Genomic DNA, 27,134 nt, shown 5'->3' with positions numbered 1-27,134 from the left:
CAGAATGGATGAGGATGTGGTATATTTGGATGTGCAAAAGGTTTTTAAGTTGTCATGCAAGAGACAAAACTAGATCATAATTATGGGGGGATGGTGGTAATGCTTATAATACAATGAACTGATGGTTGGTCAGAAAACAGGAAGACGGAAGTATTAATTCTTTTTTTTAGGGATATGAGGTTGTGACTAGCAGGGTGCTGCAGAATTGTTGCTAGGGTTAAGTGGCGAATCTCTCATCCGTGAGCATTTCGGAGACTGTGACCACAACTCCCTGACCTTTGCCATAGCCTTGGATGGGGGTAAGAGCAGACGGTGTGGGAAAGGATCTAATTAGGGTAAGCGGAATTATGATGCTATTAGACAGGATCTTGGGAGCACAAATTGAGAACAGATGTACTTGGGGAAATGAGCAACTGAAATGTGGAGGTTTTGTAGACCTGCTGAGCTCCTCCAACTGATTGTTTATTGCTCCGGATTCCAGTAACTGCGGTTTCCTACGTCTCTGTGGTCTCAAAATAAGTTAACCATTTGATAAGGAGATTGTAGAATCTTTGGAAGGGGTGCAGAGCTCATTCACTTTCATGGGGTTCTAGATAGGTTTGTTCCATTGCTGCAGGGAGAGGATAGTAGGGTGGGAGGAGAAAAGTTAGATTGATCTTTGAGTAGGCTGTGAGGTCGGCCCAACATCATGGGCCAAAGGCCTGAACTGTTCTGTGTTCGATGTTCGCCATCTTAGATGAAGAGATCGAGTGTCAGATATCTCAGCTGGATGGCAGTGTGGGCTGTAGGAAGGATGCTGAGAGACTGCAGGAATAGCTGAATGGGTGAGAGTTAGTCTGGAAAAATAAGATCATTCACTTTGGTTGAAAATGTGGAAAGGACAAGTATTTATTAGATGGTGAGAATTCTGTTCATCATCTCCAACCATTTATTTCGCATCAGTATACGCACAGTATACTCTGAGACTGGCAATCACTTTTCGGGTTTTAGCTTCAGGTGGAAGTCAACAGGCTGTAGCAGCTAGCAACAAACTGGCGTCAAGCACAGGGTCCTCCATAATTTTGGAGGTCTGTAAAGCTTTATGGAAAGTATTGCAGCCAGAGTTCCTTCCCTGCCCTTCAGTTGCCCGATGGCAAGCTATTGCAGCGTAGGAGGAAATGCAATGCTACCAAGCAGACCAATCACAGTTGTTGCGGTCTGCGACGCCACGACACGTAGTTACATTTTGGGAGAGGTGCACGTTAGGCTACGGTGTAGGGTTCAGTGTAGAGTACAGCGTAGGGTACGCCGCTACGGCGTACATTTGGCGCACAAGTATAAATCAGCCTTTAGATGCCACTCAACTTGCTGAGTTTGTCCAGCAGTTAGTTTGTTGCTCCTGAATCCAGCATCTCAAAGTTCAAAGTAAATTTATTATCAAAGTACGTATATGTCACTGTATACTACCTTGAGATTCAGTTTCTTTCAGGCATTCACAGTAAAACAAAGTACAGAATATAAAAACTACACATGAACACTGACAAACAACCAATGTTCAAAAGAAGACAAACTGTGCAAAATAAATAAATTATACTGAGAACATGAGTTGTAGAGTCCTTGAAAGGTAGTCCATGGTTGTGGAACAGATCAGAGTTGGTGGGACGTAAACCCTTGTATCTCCTTCCCGATGGCAGTAGTGAGAAGAGAGCATGGCCTGGATGGTCAGGGTCCGTAATGATGGATGCTGCTTCCTTGTGGCAATGTTCCTTATAGATATACTCAATACTGCATCTGCAGTCTTTGAGTCTCCGCAGTCTCAAAATAAGTTGGCCATTCAGTACAGAAGTTTTGGAATTTTTTTGAAGAGAATCAGAGCTCCATGCTGAGCGTATTCAAGGCAGGGAGTGGAATTTTGAATAGTAAGGGAGTAATCAACAATAATGGGTTAAATGCGGAAGAATGGTGCTGAGGTGAAGCATCAGCCACAGGTACAGGGCAATTGGTCAACTGGTGCTGTTTATGTTCTAACAGTTAGCTTTCTCTGCTAACAGATTGCTAAAGATGCAAAGGAATGTGTCCAAGAGTGTGTAAGTGAATTTATCAGCTTTATCACATCCGAGGCCAGTGAGCGATGTCATCAAGAAAAACGCAAAACCATCAATGGAGAAGACATCCTTTTTGCCATGTCCACACTAGGCTTCGACAGCTATGTGGAGCCACTGAAACTCTACCTGCAGAAGTTCAGAGAGGTGAAGCTGTTTTCACTTTTTTTTAGATAAATGTTTAAGTTGTCTTACTATTTATAAAGAATTAAAAGACTAACTTGAATTGTACAGGCAATGAAGGGGGAGAAAGGATTGAACGCATCAACAGGTGGAGGCACAGATGGCCTTGGAGAAGAGCTCACAGATGAAACTTTTTGTAAGTGCTGCTTGAAGCCTTCATCCAGAGGCTGGTGAATCTGTGGAATTTATTGTCACTGTGGTTGTGGTGACCAAGTCAATTGGAGTATTTATAGTGGAGGTTGATAGGTTCTTGATTAATAGGAACATCAAGGTTATGAGGAAGAGGCAGGATAATGGGGCTGGAGAGAATAATAAATCAACCATGATCAAATGGCAGAGCAAACTCGATGGGCTGAATAGTCTAATTCTGCTCCAGTGTCTTATATCTAAATTATTAAAACAAAAATACTCTGTCATAGCGCAATATAGCATGGAAACAGGCTCTTCAGCCCAACTCAGCCATACTGATTGTGATGACCACTAATCTAGTCCTATTTGCTTGCATTTGGCCCATTTCCCTTTGACCTTAGTACTTAGGGTGGTGAATCTGTGGAATTCATTGCCACATACGGCTGTGAAGGACAAGTTATTAGGTGTATTTAAAATGGAGATTGGTAAGTTCTTGGTTAGTAAGGGTGTTAAAGATTATGGGGAGAAGGCAGGAGAATGGGCTTGAGACAGAAATTCTGCTATCATTGAATGGCAGATCAGACTGAATGGCCTAATTCTGCTCCTATGTCTTATGCAGGTCTCTCACCGTGGCTCGTGACAAATTAAGCTTGTTAGCTATCTCTGGCTAACAGCCATGTAACTGGGCAATGCATGGGTAACAGTGAGATGACCATCTTCAATAAGATCAGTATGATCATCTAGGATTGGTATGATTCGGGTTCAGCCAAACAGGAAAGTTGGAATGTTCTGTTGAGAGAATAAAAGTTATGGTGAATGCTGTATAAATATTGCCCCAAATAAAAGTTATTGTGTGCCAGGAAATAACGGAACTTACGCCAGCACAAACTTAAAGTGGAAGTATATTTACAGATATTTCAACTTTAGCAGTTAATAGAAAAAGGGCCCATTACAGCTAAACAGTCTATAATGTGCACATAAACATTGGAGCTCATTGCTGGGTAGTTGGGTGCTTCACTTTACTCAGAGTGCTGAACCCACATCCTGTGTGAAAGACTCCAGTTACAATTCAAATTTCCCTTGTAGTCTGCTACGTACTAACTGGCTAACTTAGAAGTATTGGCACTTCCACTATTGTAATATTGAATCAAGTTCATGGGTCTAGTAAGTGAGACAGAAAGCACTGACTTTGAATAACTGTATTAATTATTTATTTACAAACAGAAAACAGAAAATGGTTCGGCACAGCCAAGAAGGGCCAAAAGGCCTGTTTCTGTGCTGTAGTTTCTATGGTTTCTATGGTTTCTATTTCACCAAATATTCATGTTCTGCAAGTTACAGACGCTACAAAGCTGAATATTCAACAAACATACTTAGCTAAAAGCACACACAGAGCATACCTTCCCAATGGCTATGTGCACCGCTTGCCTTAAACAAAGGGAGTGAGAGAGAACCTCCCACGTGTGCTCTCTATATACCCAGGATGTTTGAAACTGAACACCAGGCGGCTGTCCAATGGGAAAAGCAGCTGCAGTTTCTAAACTAACCAATCATGACAGAAGCAACTTTTGACAATCAGAATACTCACCCCCCCCCCCCCCCCACCAAAGGACATCTGTGGTACCATTTGCCTGCACAAAGAACATCTTATAGTAGTTTTAAGATGTTGGAAAAGATTTATAAATTGAAAATTTTCCTAAACCCAACAGTGCAAGATGAACTGAACTGGAAAATTTGTTGGTGCACTGTCATTTCCAATGGGTTTGCAAATAGCTGGGGCTAGTTTAATATCTGAAGTGACGGAAATTCCTACAAAGCCATTTTGGGCATTAGAATACCATTTAATGTTACAGATAAGGGCCTGCTAGATCAACACTGTATCAGTAGGACTTGCCAAATCCCATAGAAAAAAAAATAACTTAGCAGAACTCTGAAGTGGATAGATTGGTGGGATTCAATGAGGCAAAATAGGGGAACAATGGATAAGTGACCAGCAAGGACCAGTCAGAATGTATGGTCGTCTTCTCTTCTGTAACTTCTGAATGATATGTTTTTGACAAGAATATTCCACTGCCTATCAAGTGAAACATCATCAAACCTCTTATAAGATCTGAGCAAATCTTTTAAAATACTTGGCCATTATGGAAACAGATCATTCACAATAAACATTTTTCTGAAGTTTAAGTTTAGTGAGAATTACGTAGACCCGGGCATAATTTGGTCTAAAGTTCAAAATGAAGTTATTATCAAAGTACATATGTGTCACCATACACAATCCTGAGATTCATTTTCCTGCGGGCATACTCAATAAATCCATAATAGAAAGTTAAAGCGTAACAGAATTAATGAAAGACCTCACCAACTTGGGCATTCAACCACTGTGCAGAAGACAAAAAGCTGTGCAAGGACAATAAGAAAGACATAAGCAATAAATATCAAGAACATGAGATGAAGAAACCTTGAAAATAAGTCCATAGGTTCAATAATGGGGCAAGTGAAGCTGACTGTACTTATCCCCTCTGGCTCAAGAGCCTGATGGTTGAGGGGTAATAACTGTTCATTAACCTAGTGGTGTGAGTCTTGAGGCTCCTGTACCTTCCTCCTGATGGCAGGAGTGAGGAGAGAGCATATCCTGGGTGGTGGGGGGAGGGGGTCCCTGATGATGGATGCAGCTTTCCTGTGGCAATGTTTCTAGTGTACAATAGTTTTGTCTTCGCTGCAACAAAAATACCTCTGTGCCACTCAAAAGCTTAATAACACTTGTTTCCATCAACAGCTAATCAATTGACAACAGGCTTGATCACCGCTGATGGCCAACCACAGAACGTCATGGTGTATACAACATCTTACCAACAGGTGAGCAATGCCTTTTAAAGATTTCTCATCTTGTGCAATGGAAATAAGCTTTACCCTTAGTGCCTTAACGAAGGAAATAGAAGAAATATGTTATTTCTCCCCCGAGCCTCCTATACCAGTCAATAAGATGACGTGTAATCTTTTACAATGACTTCATTCCTGTACTCCTTGATACCCTTGACGCCCAAAGATCTCCTGGCCTTGGCATTATTATTGGTTTATTATTGTCACGTGTACCAAGCTACAGTGAAAAACTTCATTTTGCATGCCATCCTTTTCTTACCACAATGCATTGGGTAGTACAAGGCAAAACAGAAGCGGAATAAAGTATTACAATCACAGAGAACAGGCAGACAGTAAGGAGTAACACTGTAGCAAGACAGGTTGAGGTCAAGTGACAATCTTATTGTACTTGGGGACTGTAGTCTTATTTACGTCATCTGAGCATTCTCAGAGCAAGGATATAATGTTAACACTTTATAAGGCATTGGTCAGACTACATTCCGGAATTGTTGTGAGCAATCTTGGGCCCAGTATGTAGAGAAAGATGAGCTGGCCCTGGAGAATGTCCAGAAGAGATTCACAAGAATGATCCCACGAATGAAAAACTTAACCCGTGATATTTCTGGGCCTGTACTTGATGGAGTTCAGAGGGATCGGGGGGGGAGGGGTTCTTATTGAAACCTACTGAATACTGAAAGGCCTAGGAGGAGTGGATGTGCAGAGGAGATTTCCATCAGTAGGAGAGTCTAGGATCCAAGGGCACAGTCAGTCCCTGAATAAAGGGATGACCCTTTAAAACTGAGATGAGGTGGAATTTATTCAGCCAGAGGGTGGTGAATCTGTGGAGTTTGTTGCCACAGAGGTAAGTGGAAGACAAGTCATTGGGTTTCTTTAAGGCAGAGATTGATAGGTTTTTGAATGGTAGGGGGGTGAAGGGTTGTGAGGAGAAGATGGAGTGGGATTGCTGAAGAGGTGGAAAGTTAGTTGCAAATTTTGGATAATTTTGTGTAAGGTTAGGAATGTTGAAGGTGGTAGAGTTGGTATGCAGGTGAAATAAAAACAGAAAATTGTGGAAACAGGTGATGGATCTTCTGGAAGAGAAGCGGTTCATATTTCAGAACTTTCATCAGTTCTGCACAGAATTTTCCAGCATTTTATTTCAGATTTCCTGCACTTGCAGGCTTTTGCTCAGCTACAGGCAAGCAAAGAGCTGACAGAATGGTGGAACAGTTTCACAGTGCAAAAATGCCTTTGCAAATGCTGGCAAATGAGACTAGCTTAGATGGGCATCTCAGTTGGTATGGACCACTTGGGCCAAAGAGTTCCTTTCCTTATTGTATTACTCTGAATCTATAGTAATCCCTAATGGTAATCCTTCCACCCACATAGAACAATACAGCAGAACAGAACCTACTCAAAAATCAGTCTATTCCCTCCCTTTCACATTAGGAAGAAGGAAATACTAGAACCACGGGCCAAAGGTGTTCAAAATAAAATTCTGAGTATTACTATTGTTACCCAAACTTTAACATATAGTCCCTCATCCTGTGACAGTTTTGTGAGCATAATTTAGTCAATTTTGATGACATTTTGAAAACCATTAATTGCATGGATTGAGATCACAGATTTCCAGAGGAGGTTGACAAGAATGATCCCAGGTATGAAAGGGTATGACTCTGGGTCTGTACTTGCTGTAGTTTAGAGAATGGAGAATTTATATTCAAGTTAAAATATAGAAACTGGAATTTAAAAAGCTGCCATCAACAGAGTACTATGGGATCCCGATGCTTTTGCAATCCAAACATTCTTCAGAAGTCAAGAATGAGGCATAAAACTTATTACTAACAATTTTATTAAATGTTACTTGAATAAAGAACAAACAAAGAAAAAAGTAGTCATAGTCAACTTGTACTCAGACTAGAGATTTTGTAAGTCTTCGATAGAGTGGATGTAGAGAGGATGTTTCCTATAGTGGGGAAGTCTAGGACCAGAGGACACACTCAGAATAAAAGGAAGTCCTTTTAGAACAGAAATGAAGAGGATTTCTTTAGCCGGAGGGTGATGAATCTATGGAATTTATCACCACAGACAGCTGTGGAGGCCAATTCATTGGGTATATTTAAAGCAAAGGTTGATAGACTCTTGATTAGTAATAAATCAGCCAAGATGGAATGGTGGAGCAGATTCGATCGGCTTCGTTTCCTAATTCTGCTTCTACATCTTAAGTGCTTATGTCTACAGTTTTCTGGAGGTGCAACTGGATCAGTAATTTGTTCAGTGCTCTGAAAGTTTGTATACATCAAGATTGGGAAAAAGTGAATTAGTAACAAAAATTAAGTTCCTCTCCTATTTCCTTACTGATTTGAAAGAAATCAATTAACCTGAAACAAGCTCTCTTTTAAATACCTCAAATGTACTTCTGTGATGTTTCTTGGCATCACCATTAATGATTTTGATGTTGAAATTAGTCACAAGTAGTGTTGATATCTATAAAGAGAAAAATGTTAGTATTCCCATCCCACATCACCAGAGCTAACCGTGAGGAAGTTGCCCTATTTGTGTTTCTATGCATTTTCAGTTTTAATTTATGGCAGGTCTTCTGCTTTTCATTTACTGTCAGTTTACTGAGTGCAAACTCAACACTGCATTTGATGGTGAGTTTTTAAATAAACTGGGGTCACTGTATCCACACTTTGGACATGAGTGGAGCACAAGCAACCCAGATTCGATCCTGACCTTGGGTGCTGTTTGTGTGGAATTTGCATGTTCACCCTGTGGCTACGAGGGTTTCCCTGGATGCTCCAGTTTTATCCCACGTCCCAAAGACATGCAGGTTGGTGGGTTATTTAGTCATAGGGTACCAGAATAAGACTTGCATAGTGAATGGTAGGACAATGAGGAGTGTGGTAGAGTAGAAGTGGCATTTGGGGTTCAACCTAATTAAATGTGAAGTGGTTCATTTCGGTAGGTCATGTTTGAACAGAGTTGGCAGTGTGGAGGATCAGTGATGTCTTGGGGTCGATATCCATAGGACACTCAGAGCTGCTGCTCAGGTTGACAGTATTGTTAAGAAGGTGACACACATAAAAGTTGCTGGTGAACGCAGCAGGCCAGGCAGCATCTCTAGGAAGAGGTGCAGTCGACGTTTCAGGCCGAGACCCTTCGTCAGGACCTCTTCCTAGAGATGCTGCCTGGCCTGCTGCGTTCACCAGCAACTTTTATGTGTGTTGCTTGAATTTCCAGCATCTGCAGAATTCCTGTTGTTTTTGTTAAGAAGGCGTATGTTATGATGGCCTTCATCAACTGGGATTGAGTTCAAGAGCCGTGAGATGATGTTAAAGTTATATAAGACCTTAGTTAGACCCCACTTGGAGTACCGTGTTCAGTTCTGGTCACCTCACTACAGGAGGGATGTGGATACTATAGAGAGTGCAGAGGAGATTTACAAGGGTGTTGTCTGGATTGGAGAGCATGCCTTAAGAGAATAGGTTGAGTGAACTCGGCTTTTTCTCTTTGGAACAACTGAGGATGAGAGGTGACCTGATAGAGGTGTATAAAATGATGAGAGGCATTGATCGAGTGGCTAGCCAGAGGCTTTTTCTCAGGGCTGAAATGGCTAACACATGGAAGCATAGCTTTAAGGTGCTTGGAAGTAGGTACAAGGGGGATGTCAGAGGTAAGTTTTTTACACAGAGAGTGGTGGGTGCATGGAATGCACTGCCAGCGACAATGGTAGAAATGGATACAATAGGGTCTTTTAAGAGACTCTTAGATAGGTAAATGGAGCTTAGAAAAATAGAGGGCTATGCGGTAGGGTAATTCTAGGCAGCTTCTAGGGTAGGTTACATGGTTGGCACAACATTGTGGACTGAAGAGCCTGTAATATGCTGTAGATTTCTATGATTCTATAGAGATATCTAGTAATACAGATCCATAATTTCTTGAAAGTGTTGTCACAGGTAAATAGGGTCAAAGAGGCACATTGACCTTCATAAGTCAGAGTATTTATTACACAACATGGGATGTTATGTTGAAAATGTATAAGTCGTTGGTGAAGCCTAATTTGGAGTATAGTGTGCAATTTTTGGTACAAGAAAGATGTCAATAAGATTGAAAGAGTACTGAGAAAATTAAGAAGGATGTTGCTGGGATTTGAGGACCTGAGTTATAGGGAAAAGTTGAATAGGTTAGAACTTCATTCCCTGGAACATAGGAGTTTTGATAGAGGTATACAAAATTATGAGGTATCTAGTTAGGGTTAATGCAAGCAGGCTATGTCCACTGAGGTTAAGTGAGACTAGAACTAGAGGTCGTGGGTGAAAGGTGAAATGTTTAAGGGAAACATGGAGGAAACTTCACACAGAGGGTGGTGCGAGTGTGAAAGGGAGTGGTGGATACGGGTTCAATTTCAATATTGAAGAGAAGTTTGGATAAGTACATGGATGGGAGAGATATAGGGTGCTATGATCCAGGTGCAGGTTGATGGGACCAGGCAGAATAACAGTTCAACATGAACTAGATGGGCCAAAGGGCCTGTTTTTTTCTGTGCTGAATGCTCCATCTGCTGTGTAGATGAGTGATAGAATCTGGGAAAGGTTGATGGGAATGTGGGGAGATCAAAAATGAGATTAATGTCAGATTAGAGGGATGGTTGATCGTTGATGGGCCAGCATCTGTGTGTCTCTGATTTTCACTATCTGTACATGTTGTTTATAGACTAACCAACTGACTCTGTCCTCCTTGACCCTGGCAGATTTCAGGTGTACAGCCCATTCAGTTCTCCTGATAGAAGCCATTCAGACTTGGAAATGCATTAAACCCTACAGTAAACGAAATGGAATCAGAGAGAAGACAAGAGCAGTTGAATGGTCAACAGTTCTGCAGAGGATGATCTTTACCTGCTCTTGAATTATATTCTTCTGGATAGTTGTAGATGCTTTGACAGGTTCCTGGGGTCTGACTGAGAAATCCTGTTTCTGAACCCCTCACCTGAAGGATCATTTCTTATTTACCAGTTTTAAAACAAAAACTGAACCTTTATAATGTATCACAGTTACAAAGTACTTTTGTTTTGTACAAGAGTTGGGTTTTGTGTGAACACATACAGGAAGCTGATGTCATTGGCCGCTGTGTGTCCAATTTACTACTGTCGGAACTTACTGGGCAGTATCTTATTTTCATATTGAATCATGTTGCTCCTTTTGTAATTCAAATAAGTAATTTCACTAGATGTACCCTTTTAATAAAACAGGTGTAAAATAAATTGTTTTTGAGAGTACAAAACTTGTGTTTTTGTCCATCTGTCTCGCAATTTCAGCAACCACATTGGTTCGGAAGTTCCGGTCAAGATGGCACCAAAGCTGCGGTCTCCGTTGAGGTCATAGCTCAGATTTAGATGCTTTTTGGATTCATAGAGATAGTTTTGGGGACAGGGAGTTGGAATGTGGGGGAGTTACAGGTCAGGCCAGAGCCCTGGTGCTAGCACTGTAATAGTGTTATGCTCCGCTATACTGCCACGCCACCCAGTAATGATGGGTCAGTAAGGAAGGCATGATTGACTCTTTGAAACGTTTCCTCTGTCTTCGAAGAAACTACTAGCCTTGTTGGAACTTAGAGTACAGTACATGCTTCAGGTCACTGGTGTTCTGGCCACTGGAGCAGAACTTTGATACTTCAGATATTGGGTGAGGAGAAGTTGCAGACATTTTCTGCAACTTCAAAGGGTACTTCCTTGCACACCCCGACATGCAGTAGTTGTGTAAGATACATTAGGAAACCAAGACTTCAGAGACAATTTTTAGATGCAAATATTTCATGTCATGCAGTCATAATCAAACATGCTTTCAAAGGAGTTGTGATATTCCAGCTGTATTTGCTGATGTGGAAATACAAATCAGACAGATGTTATTCATTTAAATCAGTGGTTCCCAAAGTGGCCAATATCACTATTCCCCCCCCCCCACCACCCAGGGGCAGTGGGAGTTTCTAAGGGTTGATAAAGATGAGGTGGGTTAAAGGGGGCAGTAGGGAGTGGTGCTCGGTATTTAGGGTGGCAGCTGAGGGATAACAGACTTAATTTAAGAAATGAATTACGTAAGCATTTGATCCTCAGTATCTCATAATGGTTACAATGATCATGTAATCACCTCATCTCTTGCTAACTCACTGTTCTAGACTTTGCTCGAAAGGCATTATAATTGTTGAAAAGTAGTGTTCCCATAAAAGTAGGATTCCCATACTTTAATCACATTGTGACACAATTCCTGTGAATTAGGGTATAGCATTCAACGGGGTAAAGTTCAGAATCTGCCCTTTCAAATAGCCTTGACCACATTTCTCTAGCCTACAGCTCAACTGAGATCGGTACCCACTTTATGTATCTTCATCCAGAGTCAAGTTTTGCGTGAGCTATGATACATCATAACTTTCCCCTTTATTAATCGCAGTGCTTGAGGTTGGACATAAAGAATAGGTGATTGATCATGTTGTTAATCCATAATGAAAATGGCAAAAGCCGACCAAACAAAAAAGAAGTGCGGATAATATAGTGTGAGTATCTGAAATACGGATTTATAACCAGCTCCAATCAACCAACAGCAGCCAATGTGTCTGTTGTGTGAAAAAGTTTTTTTCAAATGAGGCAATGAACCTGTCCGGGCTCCTTGAGCATTTGAAGAGAATACACTTTGATAAAGCAAACAAGAACTTAGATTATTTTCAGTCATATTGTGAAAACTATCACAAATGGAAAATACTTCAAAACATGTTTGCCAGCACTTCACAACAAAACAGTGATGGTTTGTGTGCTTCATACAGCATTTCATTGTTCATTGCTAAATCTGGAAAGCCCCATGCAATTGGGGAAGAACTGATTATGCCAGCAGTAAGGGAGGTTCTAAGTCTGATTTTGCCCAAGTCACCAGCCCAAATAATTAAAGCAATTCGACTCAACACCAACTGTTCAAAGATGAATAGATGAAATGTCTGATAATGTGGAAGACACATTGTGCAACATACTTAGGACAACATAATTTGCTCAGCAGTTGGATGAGTCAACTTTGCCAGATCTTTGCTTCTTGGTTATGTTTGCCTTGTATGATTAAAGCATGGTTCCAAAGTTGTTATTTGCAAGGGGACTAAAAACAGATATGAAGAGAGAGTCTAAAAAAAACACAAGGAAATTTGCAGATGCTGGAATTTCAAGCAACACACATCAAAGTTGCTGGTGAACGCAGCAGGCCAGGCAGCATCTCTAGGAAGAGGTACAGTTGACGTTAGTCCTGACGAAGGGTTTCGGCCCGAAACGTCCACTGTACCTCTTCCTAGAGATGCTGCCTGGCCTGCTGCGTTCACCAGCAACTTTTATGAAGAGAGAGTCAATGTTTTAAGTTGTTGAGCAATTTTCCAAAGAGAAGAACATTCCACTTACTAACATTCTTGCTTGTACAACAGATGGGGCACCATCAATGACAGAACGTCACTGTAGGGTTAATACTTCATTGAAAAGGTTGTACCTAACATATTTACCATTCTCTGTGTAATTCACACAATATTTTGTCACAAAAAATGTAAGTGATGGACCACAAATCATTTAAATACTGTTATTACAGCAGTAAATAAGATCAACTCCCATGCTCTCAATTCTCAACTATTTTGACAGCTGTGTATTGAGAATGATAAACAATTTGAACACTAGCTGTTGCACACAGAAGTCAGATGGCTCTTAAAAGGAAACTGCCTGAGGTGTTTCCATGTGCTTCTTGAAACTGTGATAAAATTCTTTGAAGACTCAAATGCTTCATTCAGTAACCAACTCAGGAATATTAGGCATTACATTGCTTATTTGTCAGAATTATTCACAAAGTTTAATGAAATCAATCTTCAATTGTAAGGAAATGATGTGAAACTTATTAAAGTCAAATTAGTCGTCTCCACATTTTTGTCCAAGTTAACACTATTTAACATTATTCATGACTTTTTCCAATTTCCAAACATGTCTGAGCTGGAAGAGAAAGAAAGAGTACCAGATGATGATCTTCAATTACACTGTGCCCACCTGGTGAGCTGCATAAAGACATCGGTGAGGTTTCAGTGTCTTCTCTCGATCCAAATTCCAGATTGGGTAATAAATCCCCTCCTGAACATCGTAATGAGGAATTAACAGGAAGGATGGAGGAAAAATTGATCTTTGCTACAAAATGACTTTGAACTGAAGCTGAGGTTTATAAAATCCTATCAAGACTTTTGATTGCAGAAAGAAATCATTGAATGCTACCCTAGGCTGTGGAAAAAGGTGAAGATGGTCTTTGTTGGCTTTCCCACATCACATTTAGTGATGCGCAGTTTCAGTGCAGTTGCACAACTTCTTCCAAGCAACAAAATAGACTGCAAATTGCTGAACGTGGGGATCTGAGGCTCCTGAGTGACATTCAACTTGATGTTGAGAAGCTGATATCACTGCTCCAAGCCTATCCATCTCATAGAAAGGTAAAAGAGCAATGAATAGCTGAATTAATGTACGCTCTAAAATTGTTGATGAAAAATAGCCTTTACTGTAATTAAATAAAGGAATAATTTTATTTGTAGCTTTAAATAGATTTGAATAATTTATGCAATTAGTTGCCACTGCTTTGAATTTGCAGTTCCTGTTTTCTTTCACTGTGCATCGTAAGTCAAAATTCTTTGTAGTTTTTATATAATGACCGGAAAAGGAGAGGGAGGTGCTGGGGATATAGTCTGAGAGCCATTGGGGCAGTAACTCAAAAAAGTTCGGGAACCACTGATTTAAAAAGATATACGTAGGCTTCAGGCAATGGATCGGAATAACAGAATATTCTCTAAGTTCAAAGTTCAAAGTAAGTACATATAATCCAAGTACATATATGTCACCATATACTGAGAACAACTCTGAAATTCATTTTCATGCAGGCATACACAGTAAATATAAAGAAAACACGTAGAATCAGTGAAACTGCACACAAGCCAAACTGTGCAAAAGACAACAAACTGTGCAAATACAAAAAAAGCAAAATAATAATAAATAATAAGCAATAAAAGTTACCCCTTTGGTACAAGAATCTGATGGTTGAGGAGTAATAACTGTTCCTGAACCTGGTGATGTGAGACCTGAGGCTCCTGAACCTTCTCCCTGATGGCAGCAGTGAGAAAAGATCATGGTCTGGGTGGTGGGGGTCCTTTATAATGGATGCTGCTTTCCTACAACAGTGCTCCATGTAGATGTGCTCAGTGATGGGGAGGACTTTACCCATGATTAAGGCATCCGTTAGTCTTGCGAGACCATGGATCTGTGCCTGGAAAGTCTTCACTCTCCAGGGTGCAGGCCTGGGCAAGGTTGTATGGAAGACCAGCAGTTGCCCATGTTGCAAGTCTCCCCTCTCCATGACACCGATGTTGTCCAAGGGAAGGGCAAGGGCCGATACAGCTTGGCACCAGTGTCGTCACAGAGCACTATGTGGTTAAGTACCTTGCTCAAGGACACAACACACTGCCTCGGCTGGGGCTCGAATTCATGACCTTCAGGTCGCTAGTCGAATGCTTTAACTACTTGGCCACGTGCCCTTACCCATGATGGACTGCGCCATATCCACTAATTTTCCCTTCAAGAGCATTGGTGTTTCCATACCAGGCCGTGATGCCACCAATCAGTCAGTATACTCTCCAGCACACATCTATAGAATTTTGTCAAAGTTTTAGATGACATGCCAAATCTTTGCAAACTTCTAGGAAAGTAGAGACTCTGCTATGCCTTCTTTGTAATGTGCTTACATGCTGGAACCAGATCCTTGGATATGATAACACCAAGGAACTTAAAGTTGCTGACCCTCTCCACTACTGATGCCTTGATGAGGATTAGCTCATCAACCTCCACTTTCCTCTTCCTGAAGTCAATAAAGTCCTGAAGTAGAGCAGGGGGTTAAGCTTACACATTTGTGGTGCACCTGTGCTAAAAGAGATTGTGGAGGAGATGTTGTTGCCAATCTGAACTCTCTGGGGTTTGCAAGTGATGGTCCAGCTGCATAAGGAGGTATTGAGCCCAAGGTTTTAGACCATAAGACAAAGGAATAGAATTAGGCCATTTGGCCATTCAGGTCTGCTCTGTCATTTCATTATGGCTGATCCAATTTTCCTCTCAGCCGCAATCTCCTCCCCATATCCCTACGTGTCCTGACCAATCAAGAATCTATCAACCTCTGCCTTCAATATACATAATGTCCTAGACTCAGCATGTGAGTAGAATTATGCTGAAAGTGTGGCACCATCTCTACTTCCTTAGGAATCTACAGAGATTCGGCATGATCCCTAAAGCTTTGACAAACTTCTATAGATGTGTAAGGGTTTCTTCTTGTATGTTACTGCTAAGGTGAATAAAATGGCTTCTCTGTACTGTTAACTGCTGAGACAGTGGTTCTCTATAGCAGCATGTTTGGGTTATAATTAGTGATAACGGGACTTGTATTCATTTGCTAACCAATTGGGATAGATGTTATTCTTTCTGTCTGTGTGAAAGCTGTTAGTTTGCGTGGGCTTGGGGGAGAAGGCGCGAGGAGGATGAAGCAAGAAGACGTGGCTTGAGGAGACGGTTGCCGGACCTGCTGGGCCTGGGGAGCCCAGGGGTCGACGACAAGTGGAGGAGGATCAGCGAAAGGGAATCCGTGAGCTCCAACGTTTGTGCACTTGACATGTTGATGAGATTATTGGCGCCTTTTATTTGTTTTCCTTTTCTTTTGTTTCTCTACTAACCCCATACTTAAATATAAAATCCTAATTGTTTAACCGCACATTGTGGACATTGTTATTTCGGGGTACTGATGTTACATAGGGAACACAACACGCAGCATCTACCCAAACAAGAGTGCTAAGGTTCGGCCGGGTAGGGGGTGCCACCCCCAAGATCATGTCACTAGGCAACACGAGCCTTACAGATGTGTAGTGGAGAATATATTGACTGGCTGTATCAAAGTCTGGTATGGAAACACCAATGCCTATGAACAGTAAATCCTACAAAAAGTAGTGGTTTTGGCCCAGTATCTTAACAGGTAAAGCTCTCCAACCATTCAGCACATCTACATGAAATGCTGTCATAGGAAAGCAGCATCCATCATCAGAGATCCCCACCACTCAGTCATGCTTTCTTCTTGCTGCTGCCATCAGGTAGAAGGTACAAGAACCTCAGGACTTACACCAGTAGCTTCACTAACAGTTTCTACCTTCAGTCATCAGGCTGTTGAATAAACCAGGTAACTACACTCACTTACCCCATCGTTGAAATGTTCCTACAACCAATGATCTCACTTTAAGACTCTTTATCCCATGTTCTTGTTATTTATTGCTATTTATTTATATTTACATTTGCATAGTTTGTTGTCTTCTGCACTCTGGTTGATCTTTCATTGATCCTGTTATAGTTACTATTCTATAGACTTGCTGAGTATGCCCACAGGAAAAAGAATCTCAGGGTTGTATATGGCATGTACTCCAATACTAAAATTTACTTTGAACTTTGAATTAAACAAGGAATTGCACAAATTATGGTTTGCACTAATCCTTAGTCCTGGGATGGGAGGTGGAGGATAGGTTTCCTTTCTTGACACGTGACACACTGTCATAACAGTGTTCACCTTTTAGTGAAGAATGCAGTCTAACATTGAATTTTCAGAACAGCAATGTTTTCTGGTAAGGTCCTGTTTCCAAATACTTGAAGGATAAAAGTTTCACAATAATTTTCTTCAATTGCTTAAAATTTACAGCACACAAACTAGACATTAATGCTCTGCACTTCCCTCCTCTTAGTCTTTATCTCCTTATTCCTTCTCATTCATACACAGAAACCAGCTTTTCAGCCACCAAGAATCTACTGGGACTGTGGGTATACAGAATGAGCTGCCAGAGGAAGTGGTAGAGGCAGATATAACTGCAACTTTTAAAAGACACATGGACAAATCTATGGATAAAGAGATTCTGCAGATGCTGGAAATCTAGAGCAACACATACAAAATACTCAGCTGGTCAGGCAGCATCTATGGAAGAGAATAGACTGTTGACGCTCTGGGTTGAGACCCTTCATCAGGACTTACAAGCACATGGATGAAAGAAGAATGGAGGGCTATGTAGGAGGGAAGGGTTAGATTTATCTTAGAGTAGGTTATAATGTCAGAACAACATCATGGGCTGAACCACCTGTCCTATGTTGTAGCACTCTATGCTCCAAATTGCAGTGAAACCCACTGATTGGTAAGTTGGGCCCCTTCCTCACTGATGTCATGCTGTTTTGGCACTACACGATTAGCTGAAGTGGGCCTCTGCAAGTCCAAAGACCACTCAGAGCTCGTAACTATTACTCCTATATGACCTACAAAGACTGAATCACTCATGGCCAGAAACTTCAACGGGAATCAGAATCAGGTTTATTGTCATTGACATAAATCGTGAAATCTGGTGAAAGTTGTGAAATGGGAAATTATATTCTTAATTAATTTGATGTAAATTCCTTGAGCTTTAGTCCAAAACACAAAGCCTTGTAATTTAGTACCGCTGTGTGGTGATAGTTTACAATAAGCAGCTATCAATGACTATTTATTAATGTAACTAAACATCTAACTAGGTGGAAGATGCTGAGCAAAGAAAATTAGCAAATTGGAGAAGGATTACCAACACCAAACAATTCATATATTTCATGCAACAAATCTTGACAATATCAATAACCATGTTTCTAGGTGTTTGAAGGCAAGACAGCTGAGGTAGTCTACAGAACCAAGGCAGCAACATCCTCGATCAAAGATCCCCATCATCTGGGCTATGCCAGTTTCTCACAGGCAACAATGGGGCAGGGGTTGCAGAAGCCTCAAGTCCCACACCACCAGGTTCAAGAACAGCTACTTTCTTTCAGCCTTTGTCTCTTGAACCAGCTGTAGCTTGGCAACACTACAATCACATTGCATTAAAAAGAACTTCATTCTAATTGCATTTTTTCTTTTAAAAATTGTGTAGCTTCTTTAGTTTTTTGTGAATGCTGCTTATCTGAAGCAATTAAGTTTATCATTGCACCCTGCAGACATGTACTCCAATGCAGATGATGACAAATTTGACTTTGAAATGCTAGTTAGCAACAAAGGAATCTACTGAACAAACCAGGAGGGTTAAGCAGTGTCTGTGGGGGGTGGAGGAAGGAATTGCTGAAGTCTCATTGTGGAGTGGCAAACAATCTGCCAGAGGACCTCAACAGACTGAGCCAGAACTATTTGCTGGAACATTTTCTACTCCTTCCACCTCCACAGATGCTGCTCGACACGCTATCTCCAGTATCTTGTTTGATTGAGGATCAACTTTATTCACCATATACATATACAGCATTAGGAACTTGTGTGTTGTGTAAAAAAAAAATCAACTATTAGAGTACAGAATTATGTAAAAATGTTAGAAGTACAGATATGGAATAAAGTGTGCATAAATAAATACCAGCATGTATTTACAATGTAATCAGCATTATAAAATGTAGTTTCAAGTGTTTACAGGGCAGTGACTGAGGTAACAGATGCGGGAGATTGGGGCTAACTAGAATGGTGATCAGATTAACTGGCTGGGAGAAGAAACATTTAAGATAATGTGAAAATTTTGTTTTAATAGCCCTATAGCGCTTTCGGAAAAGGTAGCTTGTTAGGTGGATAGTATTGATCCAGATTCCAGCATCTGCTGTGTCTTGTTTTGTTTGTAAATGTCAGTAGTTGCCAATGATTGAGAGATTGCTCAGTGCATAATTCTAGGAGTAGAAGTTCATTTTCTGTTGCATTCATTATGCACACTGAACTCCATTTCAATCTTCAACAAAAATAAATGTCAGAAGCAGAATAAAACACAAATTTGCCATGTAGCAACAAACAGAAAATGGTGGGGGAACTCAGCAGGTCGGGCAGTATCTACAGAATAAACAGTTGATGTTTCGATTTGAGACCTTTCACCAGGACTTGAATTTGTCACCTTGCATTATTACTGTGGATGAATTCTACCTCAATAGCTTCACATTGCTTTCCTCCGTGAAGGCAGCAAGTTATCAGAAATAATTGAATAAGACACTTACTCCAATGTTCTTTTATTTAAAAGAATGGTAAACAGTAAAACTCCCCTGCCACAAATCAAAACATTTCGCAATCAGCTGGAAAACATGATAAAGAATCATTCTAGATTAACTTTCACATCTGATTTAGTTTTAAAACAGCTGTCTTTCTGACAAAACATTCTCAAAAACAAGTACAGCTCTCAACGAGGCAAGTCTAGGATTCTAAGCACTCACACAAATTAAACACATATTAAATGCCAATCTTCCACCAACATCTTCAGCCCACGAGTAACAGATTAAGAGAATTCAGTAATACTGAGATTTACAGACAGAATTAGAGCTTCACAATGGTTTTGGCAATCTCAAAAATTCAGCACGCATTCATTGAGCTGTTAGAAGTAATTCCCTATTTGAAGCCAGTGGGAAGCAGTGATCAGGGAATCATTGGTACACAGTATCTGATCTTCCACAATTATTATGATGAGGTAAAAGAATGGTGACCAAAACCAATACTTTCATAGAGCACAGAAATAGATCCTTTGGCTCATCTCATCCATGCCAAACTTATTCTGCCTAGTCCCATTGACCTGCACCCGGACCATAGCCCTCCAAACCCCTCCCATCCATGTACTTACATGCATTGAAATCAAATCCATATCCTTTCGCTGGCAACTCATTATACATTCTTACCACCCTTATCAGTGAAGAAGTTCCCTCTCATGTTCCCCTCGACCACCAGTTCTGGTTTCATCCAGCCTCAGTGGAAAAAGCCTGTTTGCATTTACCTTATCTACACCCCTCATAATTTTGAATACCTCTATGAACTCTCCCCTCAGCTCTACAAGGTCAAGGAGTTTATCTGTAAATTAAGTGTGCCTGATTTGTAAGTAATGCATTTCCTAGTTCTTGGTACTGACCGTGCCTTCTTCCCATTGCTGTCATCAGGTGGGAGGTACAGGCAGCTGGAGACCCATACCTCACGGTTCAAACACAGCTTCTTCCTTACAGCCATCGGTCCTTGAACTATCTTAAAGCTGTACTTCTACTTCAGAATATCCTCCTCAACTTGTACTAATGTGGTTATGTTTATCTTGTCATGTGAGCTATGCAATATTTATGGACAATACTGTGCAAAAGTCAGGCACACTGTACATAAATAATAGCACATAATACACTGTGGTGGCAAAATGGTTGCTGTGATGTATCTCGTGTGGCATTGCAGTGGGTAGTGCTTGTTGCTCTCATTTTCAACTTCCACCGCCGGCTAGCAGTCTCAAAAAGGAGAGCTGAATGTGTAAGTCTCTCTCTGCCAGTACACAGTCTCTCCAACAGCAAGCCTCATGCTGTGTCTCCTCGCTGGCGACACACAGAAACTTAACTTCTTTCGGACTCAGGCTGAACTATAGAGGACGGATGGGTCGTCTGGCCCACGGGTGTGTGGACACATCCTGGTGCTCATGAAGCAGATCCCCAGCTGTGGGTAAATAGCCCCATTGCCTTGTGGGGAACCTCAGGAGAGATGAAGGCTGCAGGAGTAAACCCAAACAGCAAATCCGGAGTGGAGCCCCTAAGGCGCCTGGACGTCATTGAACATCCTTCTGGTAGCTCCTGCAGCCAAGCCGGTTCCAAACATATCGCTTCATAAGCTTTCCTCTGGACTACAATGGTGAGGCCAAGAGGAGGATCTTGACAACTGGGCATCTCAGGATCTCCATACTTTCTGCCCCCAGGTTTGTGATGATGATGATGATCATCATCACCCATTGCCCTTCGAAACAGACGGATGCCACCACCAATAGTACTGTATATTGATTAAAATAGGAAGGTAGTTGGGAAACAGAAATAAGAGTACTTAGCTTTGTTTAGCTCAGTAGTATTAAGTGTTATTTGGTAACTAGAAAGACGTAATATACAGTAATGTGCAAAGCTTTTGGGGACCCTAGCTACATACATGTGTCTAAGACGTTTGCTCAGTACTGTATACACAAGAGATTCTGCGGATACTGGAAATTCAGAGCAACACGCACATTGGGACCCACACCTCAAGCATCTTTTGTTTGGAATGTACTATAGTACTGCAGCAAAAAGCTGATTTTCCATGGTATCTATTCCATGGTATGTATGCTACGGCAGTAACCTTCAAATTGCTAATACTGGTATTGTCTGTATTAAATACAATTGGCTGCTACTAGAATAGGAAATAACACATTTTATTGTGCTTAGCTTCCATACTTTTGCTTCCTAACAAAAAAAATGAAACAAAACTTTAAACTAGATTCAGATTTTTTAAAACTATTACTTATTGTGCCATTCTTATTATAACTCTGCACAAAATCATGGACACACCAATGGCCGTGCTTGAGCTGTGCAAGCCCAGTGAAGAATTGCTTTGTGGGATTAATGCTTAAAAGTTAGTTTTACTTGTCACATATCCATCAAAACATGCACCGAAACACACACAAAGTGTTGGAGATCAGGCAGCATCAATAGAGAGGAATGAACAGTCAATGCTTTGGGCAGAGACCCTTCATCAGAACTCATACAGTGAAATACATCGCTTGCATCAATAACCAACACAGTCCAAGGATATGCTGGAGGAAGCCCGTGAATGTCACATACTTATGGCACCAACACAGCATGTCCATAATTTACTAACTCTAACCTATATGTCTTTCTTGAAATGGGGGTGGAAACCAGAGCACCCATAGAAAACCCATGCAGTCACAGTCTTTACAGGCAGCGTCAGAAATTGAACTCCAATCTTACTGCTACTGTGTCACCCTGTAGTGTACATGACTCAATGATACCTTTAAATTCCGCCTGCATATGGCCTCAATGAATCAGGGGAATTGAATCCCAGAGCCACGAGGTAATGTTGCATCCCTTTGAAATCCTAGTTAGACTATATTTGGAAAACTGTGTTTGTTTCTTGTCACACCATTACAGAAGCTTTAGAAAGGGTGCAGAGGAAATTTACTAGGATACTGCCTCTTTGGAGCAAAGGAGGATGAGGGGTGACTTGATAGAGGTGGACAAATTGATAAGAGGCATATATTAGTTGGGTAGCAAGAGTCTTTCTCCCAGGAAATGGCTACGGCAAGGAGGCATATAAGTGTTTGGAGGAAAGTATGTGTGTGTGGAGGGTGGGTGGAGTAGTGTCAGAGGTAAGTTCTTTACACAGAGAGCAGTAGATTCATGGAATACTCCACCAGGGGCAGTGGTAGAGGCAGATATATTAGCAACATTTAAGAAACGCTTAGATGGGCACATGGATGGTAGAAAAATGGATGGCTATGTAGGACGGAAGGTAAGATTGATTTTAGAGTAGGTTAAAATGTTGGCACAAGATTGTGAACTGAAGGGTCTGTACTGTGCTGTATTGTCCTATGTTCTACATTCAGTTGAGACAAAAAAAGGTACTTTTTACCTACCTATTTACCTGGTCAGAGAGGTAACAAGCAGAATGCTGCCAGCTTGGTTGTATTTGTCAAATGAAGGCTGTACCAAGCTTTATTAAATGGTGGCTCATAAATATGATCAATATTGCAAGAATATAAAGAGCATAGGTTCAATGCATGTACACAATATAGTGTACACAGTAAGTTCAGTACAGAACATCTTTAAATATACACTCAGTGGCCACTTTATTAGGTACACCTAATCATTAATCAGCCAATCATGTGGCAGCAACTCAATGCATTAAATCATGCAGATATGGTCAAGAGGTTCAGTTGTTGTGCAGACCAAGCGTCAGAATGTGGAAGAAATGTGATCTTAGTGACTTTGACCGTGGCATGATTGTTGGTGCAAGATGAGGTGGTATCTCTGAATCTGCTGATCTCATTGGAGTTTCACGCAGAACAATCTCTAGAGTTTACAGAGAATTGTGTCAGAAACAAAAAAATCCAGTGAGCAGCAGTTCTGTGGGCAAAAATGACTTGTTAATGAGAGCGGTCAGATGAGAATGGCCAGGCTGGTTCAAGCTGACAGAAAGGCAACAGTAACTCAAATAATGACACTTTACAAGAGTGGTGTGCAGAAGAGCATCTCTGACTGCACACCACGTTGAACCTTAAAGTGGATGGGCTACAGCAGCAGAAGACCAACACGCTTCCACTCCTGTACCTAATAAAGTGGCCACTTTGCAGTTTAAGCCTTTTCTACAGCAGGCTAGTTTGGACAGGTAGAATTATAATGTATGGTCAAGAGATAAGCATTTAGATTTGGCAACTTTTCTTTTTATTTTCATCACAGCGTAAACCTAACAGGAACAGCTCTGATCAAATTCCCACTGCAGACCACATCTTTTCTCTGAACATTAGGAACTGGCTAAAAATGGGCTCTGCTGCAAACCTTAAATAGTCCAGGCTATAAAAATAATATGTCTATGCCATCTTCAAAATTAAAAAAAATTATTTCCGGCTTTTATTGAGATAGCTGTACAAAATGGATATCTAATCAGGAGGCATGAGAAAATGTATTAAGTATTTATCCAATTGCACTGTTAGAAATGTAGCCTTTTAATTAAATGAAAATGCATAGAATTGTTTAATGCAATAATTCTTGCAAAAAGCATTAACATGTGTCACCAAAGATGGATTGCTCAAATTATATTATGCATAATATGCGTAGAAAGATAAAAGAGCACTATTACTAAATATTATAAATCACTTCCAGGCTCCCAGTGCACCTTGCTAAAAGCTGAGCCGGTTAATGTGGAGTTAACAAAAGCGCCCTGTGCAAACATTTTATGTGCAGTAACCTTAAATTCAACACGGACTTGCTCTCCATTTTTGCACTATGAACTTGATGAACAGACAAATGGGTTAACAAAAAAATTATTATAAAAAAACCCAAATTATTCACTATCGAGTTCTGTGACAAAAATAAACCTACTGGTTAGTTAGCAGAGGTAATTCTGAACCGTACAATCATATGATGAAATTAGCCAGTATTACAGCATTAGTCAATGTTTGGCCTCAGTCAAACAATGTAGTTGGGTCATGAAAGTTGCATGACCCCACGATGTTCTGAGAATTAATGGTTCCCACCAGAATAGGAAGCTCTTGTGAAAGATACTTCAATTTATTTAATGTGTGCAATTGAGGCAAGGTTTACTGCACTTAAAGCAGCTTGTTAATGCTGGTTATAGCTAGTCACCACTACTTATTGGAAGACTTATCAGTACCTCTTCCATACACATAACCAAGATTTCCCCTATGATTTAGTACAGTATGTGTTGGAATGAGCGTAAGGCAAGTCTTCATAATTTGAAGAATCAAACTACTGCAAAGGCTTTCTAAAATTCATTACCGTCCAACAAGACACAATTGTGGTTAGTGATGTTTTAAGAACATAGCTTCACTCAAAGTTTGTAAAATAGTGGGGTCATACAACTTTTATATTCAATACATCTTCATTTTTATATTTGTATAAAAATTGAAAATAAAAAAAGCAGTTTCAAATTTTTCATCACAAACATGCACAAAAGATGCCACTCAGTGGCTCGTGCGCACGCACACACACACACACTCACACATACAAACACACACACGCAAAGAAAAACTCCTCTGATATCTTTTGTTTCTAATGGTGATTCAGAATCTATGTAAGTGCTACTCTGAGAAGGAAGCTGCTTCTCCGTCGTGCCATTTTTTTTGGTCCCAAACTTCATCCACATAAAAACATGCTTTAAAGACCTATCTAATCCACCTGCAACAAGGTGAAACACCAACATTTCTTTAAAAACTCTTTAAACCATTGCTTGCACAGCAAACATCCAGTCACTACTGTAGTGATTTCAGAATAAGCCACTTTAGAAACAAGCCATCTACATGAACTCTGCACAGTAATGTTAATACAAATTTTAAATCTACATTATAATGTTTCTAAAAAGTTATCATTTAAAACTTGCCTGAAGACTATTTGTCACAGTTCTAAAACAAGAAATGTACTATGTACAATTAATACAAATTAAATTCCTTCTCTAAGGACCTCACAAGTTATAGGAATTAAGAGTATAACAGGAACATATTACAAAACATTTACAAAATAAATACAAATACTATCCAACAGTACTTCTTTCATCCAGCATGTAGAAAAGTCTTCTTTTCATCACTCGGACTTGGGCTTCTTGGCACCTCCACTTTTAGAGCTGTAATTATATGCATGGATTTGTATTAATAGGTGTTGTTAATTAGTGTTCAAATAAATATTCAGTTACTTCCCTCCTACTACCATACAGGACATTGATGGTACAGTCCAGGTGAAATGAGGTGACAAATGCAAGTCGCAAAATACGCATACCTTTCTCTGCTTTAATCTGGTAATAATAGTCAGATTCATTGAGCAGTACAGCACAGAAACAGGCCCTTTGGCCCATCTAGTTTATGCCAGCCTGGTCTCATCTACCTGCACCAAAACACAGCATTCATACCTCTCACATCCATGTAGCTATCCACACTTTTCTTCTGCACATCGTGGGCTGAAGGGCCTGTACTACTCTACATTCTATGCTCTAAGTGTTATAATTGAACCCGTTTGCACCACTTCCACCAGCAGTTCATTCTACACTCTCAACACTATCTAAATGAAGAAATACCCCCTTATGTTCCCTTTAAACATTTCGCCATTCACTCTTAACCCATGACCTCTAGTTACCTAGTCTCTCTAATCTCAGTGGAAAAACCCTGCTTTGCATTTACCCTATCATAATTTTGTATACCTCTATCAAATCTCCCCTCATTCTCCTCAACTCCAGGGAATAAAGTCCTAACATATTAAACCTTTCTTATAACTCAAGTCCTCAAGGTCAAAGGGTTTATCTGTAACTCATTTGTAATGAATGCATTTCCTAGTACTTGGTACTGGACCAAGCCTTCACCCCACTGCTGCCATCAGGTTCCCTTTAAATATTTACCTTTCACCTTTAACCGATGACCTCTGGTTCCAGTCTCACCCAACCTACAATAAAGTTCAACAGGAGGAAAAAAAATCCCTTCTGCCAAGATTTCAGTACATAATTAAAACCCAATACACAATTTTGACAGATCCAAGCAACTAAAACTGAAGGGTCACCTCACTTTACCTCTATCAAAGGAATCAATACTTGGTTTTCCTTTGACTTTTGGGGTGGCAAGACTGAAACATACTATGCAATGCATGTTAGGTATGAGAAGCCTTTGATGGGTCTGAGCCTGTACATGCTGAAGCTTAGGAGAATGGTGCGGGGGGGGGTGGAAAGAGTCACTGGGTATATTTAAAGCAGAGGTTGGTAGGTTCTTGATTAGTCAGGGCATCAAAGGTTACAGGGAGAAGGCAGGAGAATGGGGTGAACAGGTAAAGTAAATCAGCCATAATGGAATGGCAGAGCAGACTCATGGGCTGAACAGCCTCATTCTGCTCCTACATCTTATGGTCATTTGTGCTTGGTTTGAAAGGCACCAGAGCAGCAAATGTATCAGTCCCACTGCACTTGCTGATACACTGAAACTGGACTGTTCTGCGCAGCTCTGACTGTGCTGCTCCAGGGTGGAGTTCACCAGCATTACCACTATACTAGTACAAATGCAGCCACAAGGATCATGCAGGAGGGAGGGTTTGATTGATATTAGAATAGTTAAAAGATCAGCACAACATTGTGGGCTGAAAGGTGTGTACTGTGCTGTTAAGTTCTGCCCAGCTGGAAAAAAATGGGCTGAAAAATGATAGATGGAATTTATTGCAGACAAGTGTGAGGTGTTCCACTTCAGGACGATAAACCAGGATAGGATTTATACAGTGAATGATAGGGCACTGAGGAGCGTTGT

At 40.7% G+C, this 27,134-nt stretch overlaps 2 protein-coding genes across 3 annotated transcripts in view; one reads left to right on the top strand and one right to left on the bottom strand.

The window, feature by feature from the left end:
* LOC140202807 (nuclear transcription factor Y subunit beta-like) overlaps window positions 1–10,127 on the top strand; it is a 34,016-nt gene extending 23,889 nt beyond the window's left edge. Inside the window, exons 4-7 of the mRNA XM_072268182.1 lie at window positions 2,031–2,228; window positions 2,316–2,400; window positions 5,170–5,249; window positions 10,006–10,127. Coding sequence (XP_072124283.1) covers window positions 2,031–2,228; window positions 2,316–2,400; window positions 5,170–5,249; window positions 10,006–10,038 — 396 coding nt within the window. The 3' untranslated portion in view covers window positions 10,039–10,127. The remainder of the gene's footprint in view (window positions 1–2,030; window positions 2,229–2,315; window positions 2,401–5,169; window positions 5,250–10,005) is intronic.
* Window positions 10,128–21,520: 11,393 nt separating this feature from the next.
* The window catches only part of LOC140202806 (host cell factor 1-like), an 83,157-nt gene continuing 77,543 nt past the window's right edge, over window positions 21,521–27,134 (bottom strand). For both annotated transcript variants that reach the window (XM_072268180.1, XM_072268181.1), the window contains exon 25: window positions 21,521–25,480. In XM_072268180.1, coding sequence (XP_072124281.1) covers window positions 25,441–25,480 — 40 coding nt within the window. In that variant the 3' untranslated portion in view covers window positions 21,521–25,440. The remainder of the gene's footprint in view (window positions 25,481–27,134) is intronic.

The sequence above is a fragment of the Mobula birostris genome, chromosome 9 (genome assembly GCF_030028105.1).
Source record: "Mobula birostris isolate sMobBir1 chromosome 9, sMobBir1.hap1, whole genome shotgun sequence".
In the NCBI taxonomy this organism is placed as follows: domain Eukaryota; kingdom Metazoa; phylum Chordata; class Chondrichthyes; order Myliobatiformes; family Myliobatidae; genus Mobula; species Mobula birostris.
The sequence above is the reverse complement of the archived record's forward strand: the minus strand, read 5'-3'. Positions and strand labels throughout refer to the sequence as shown.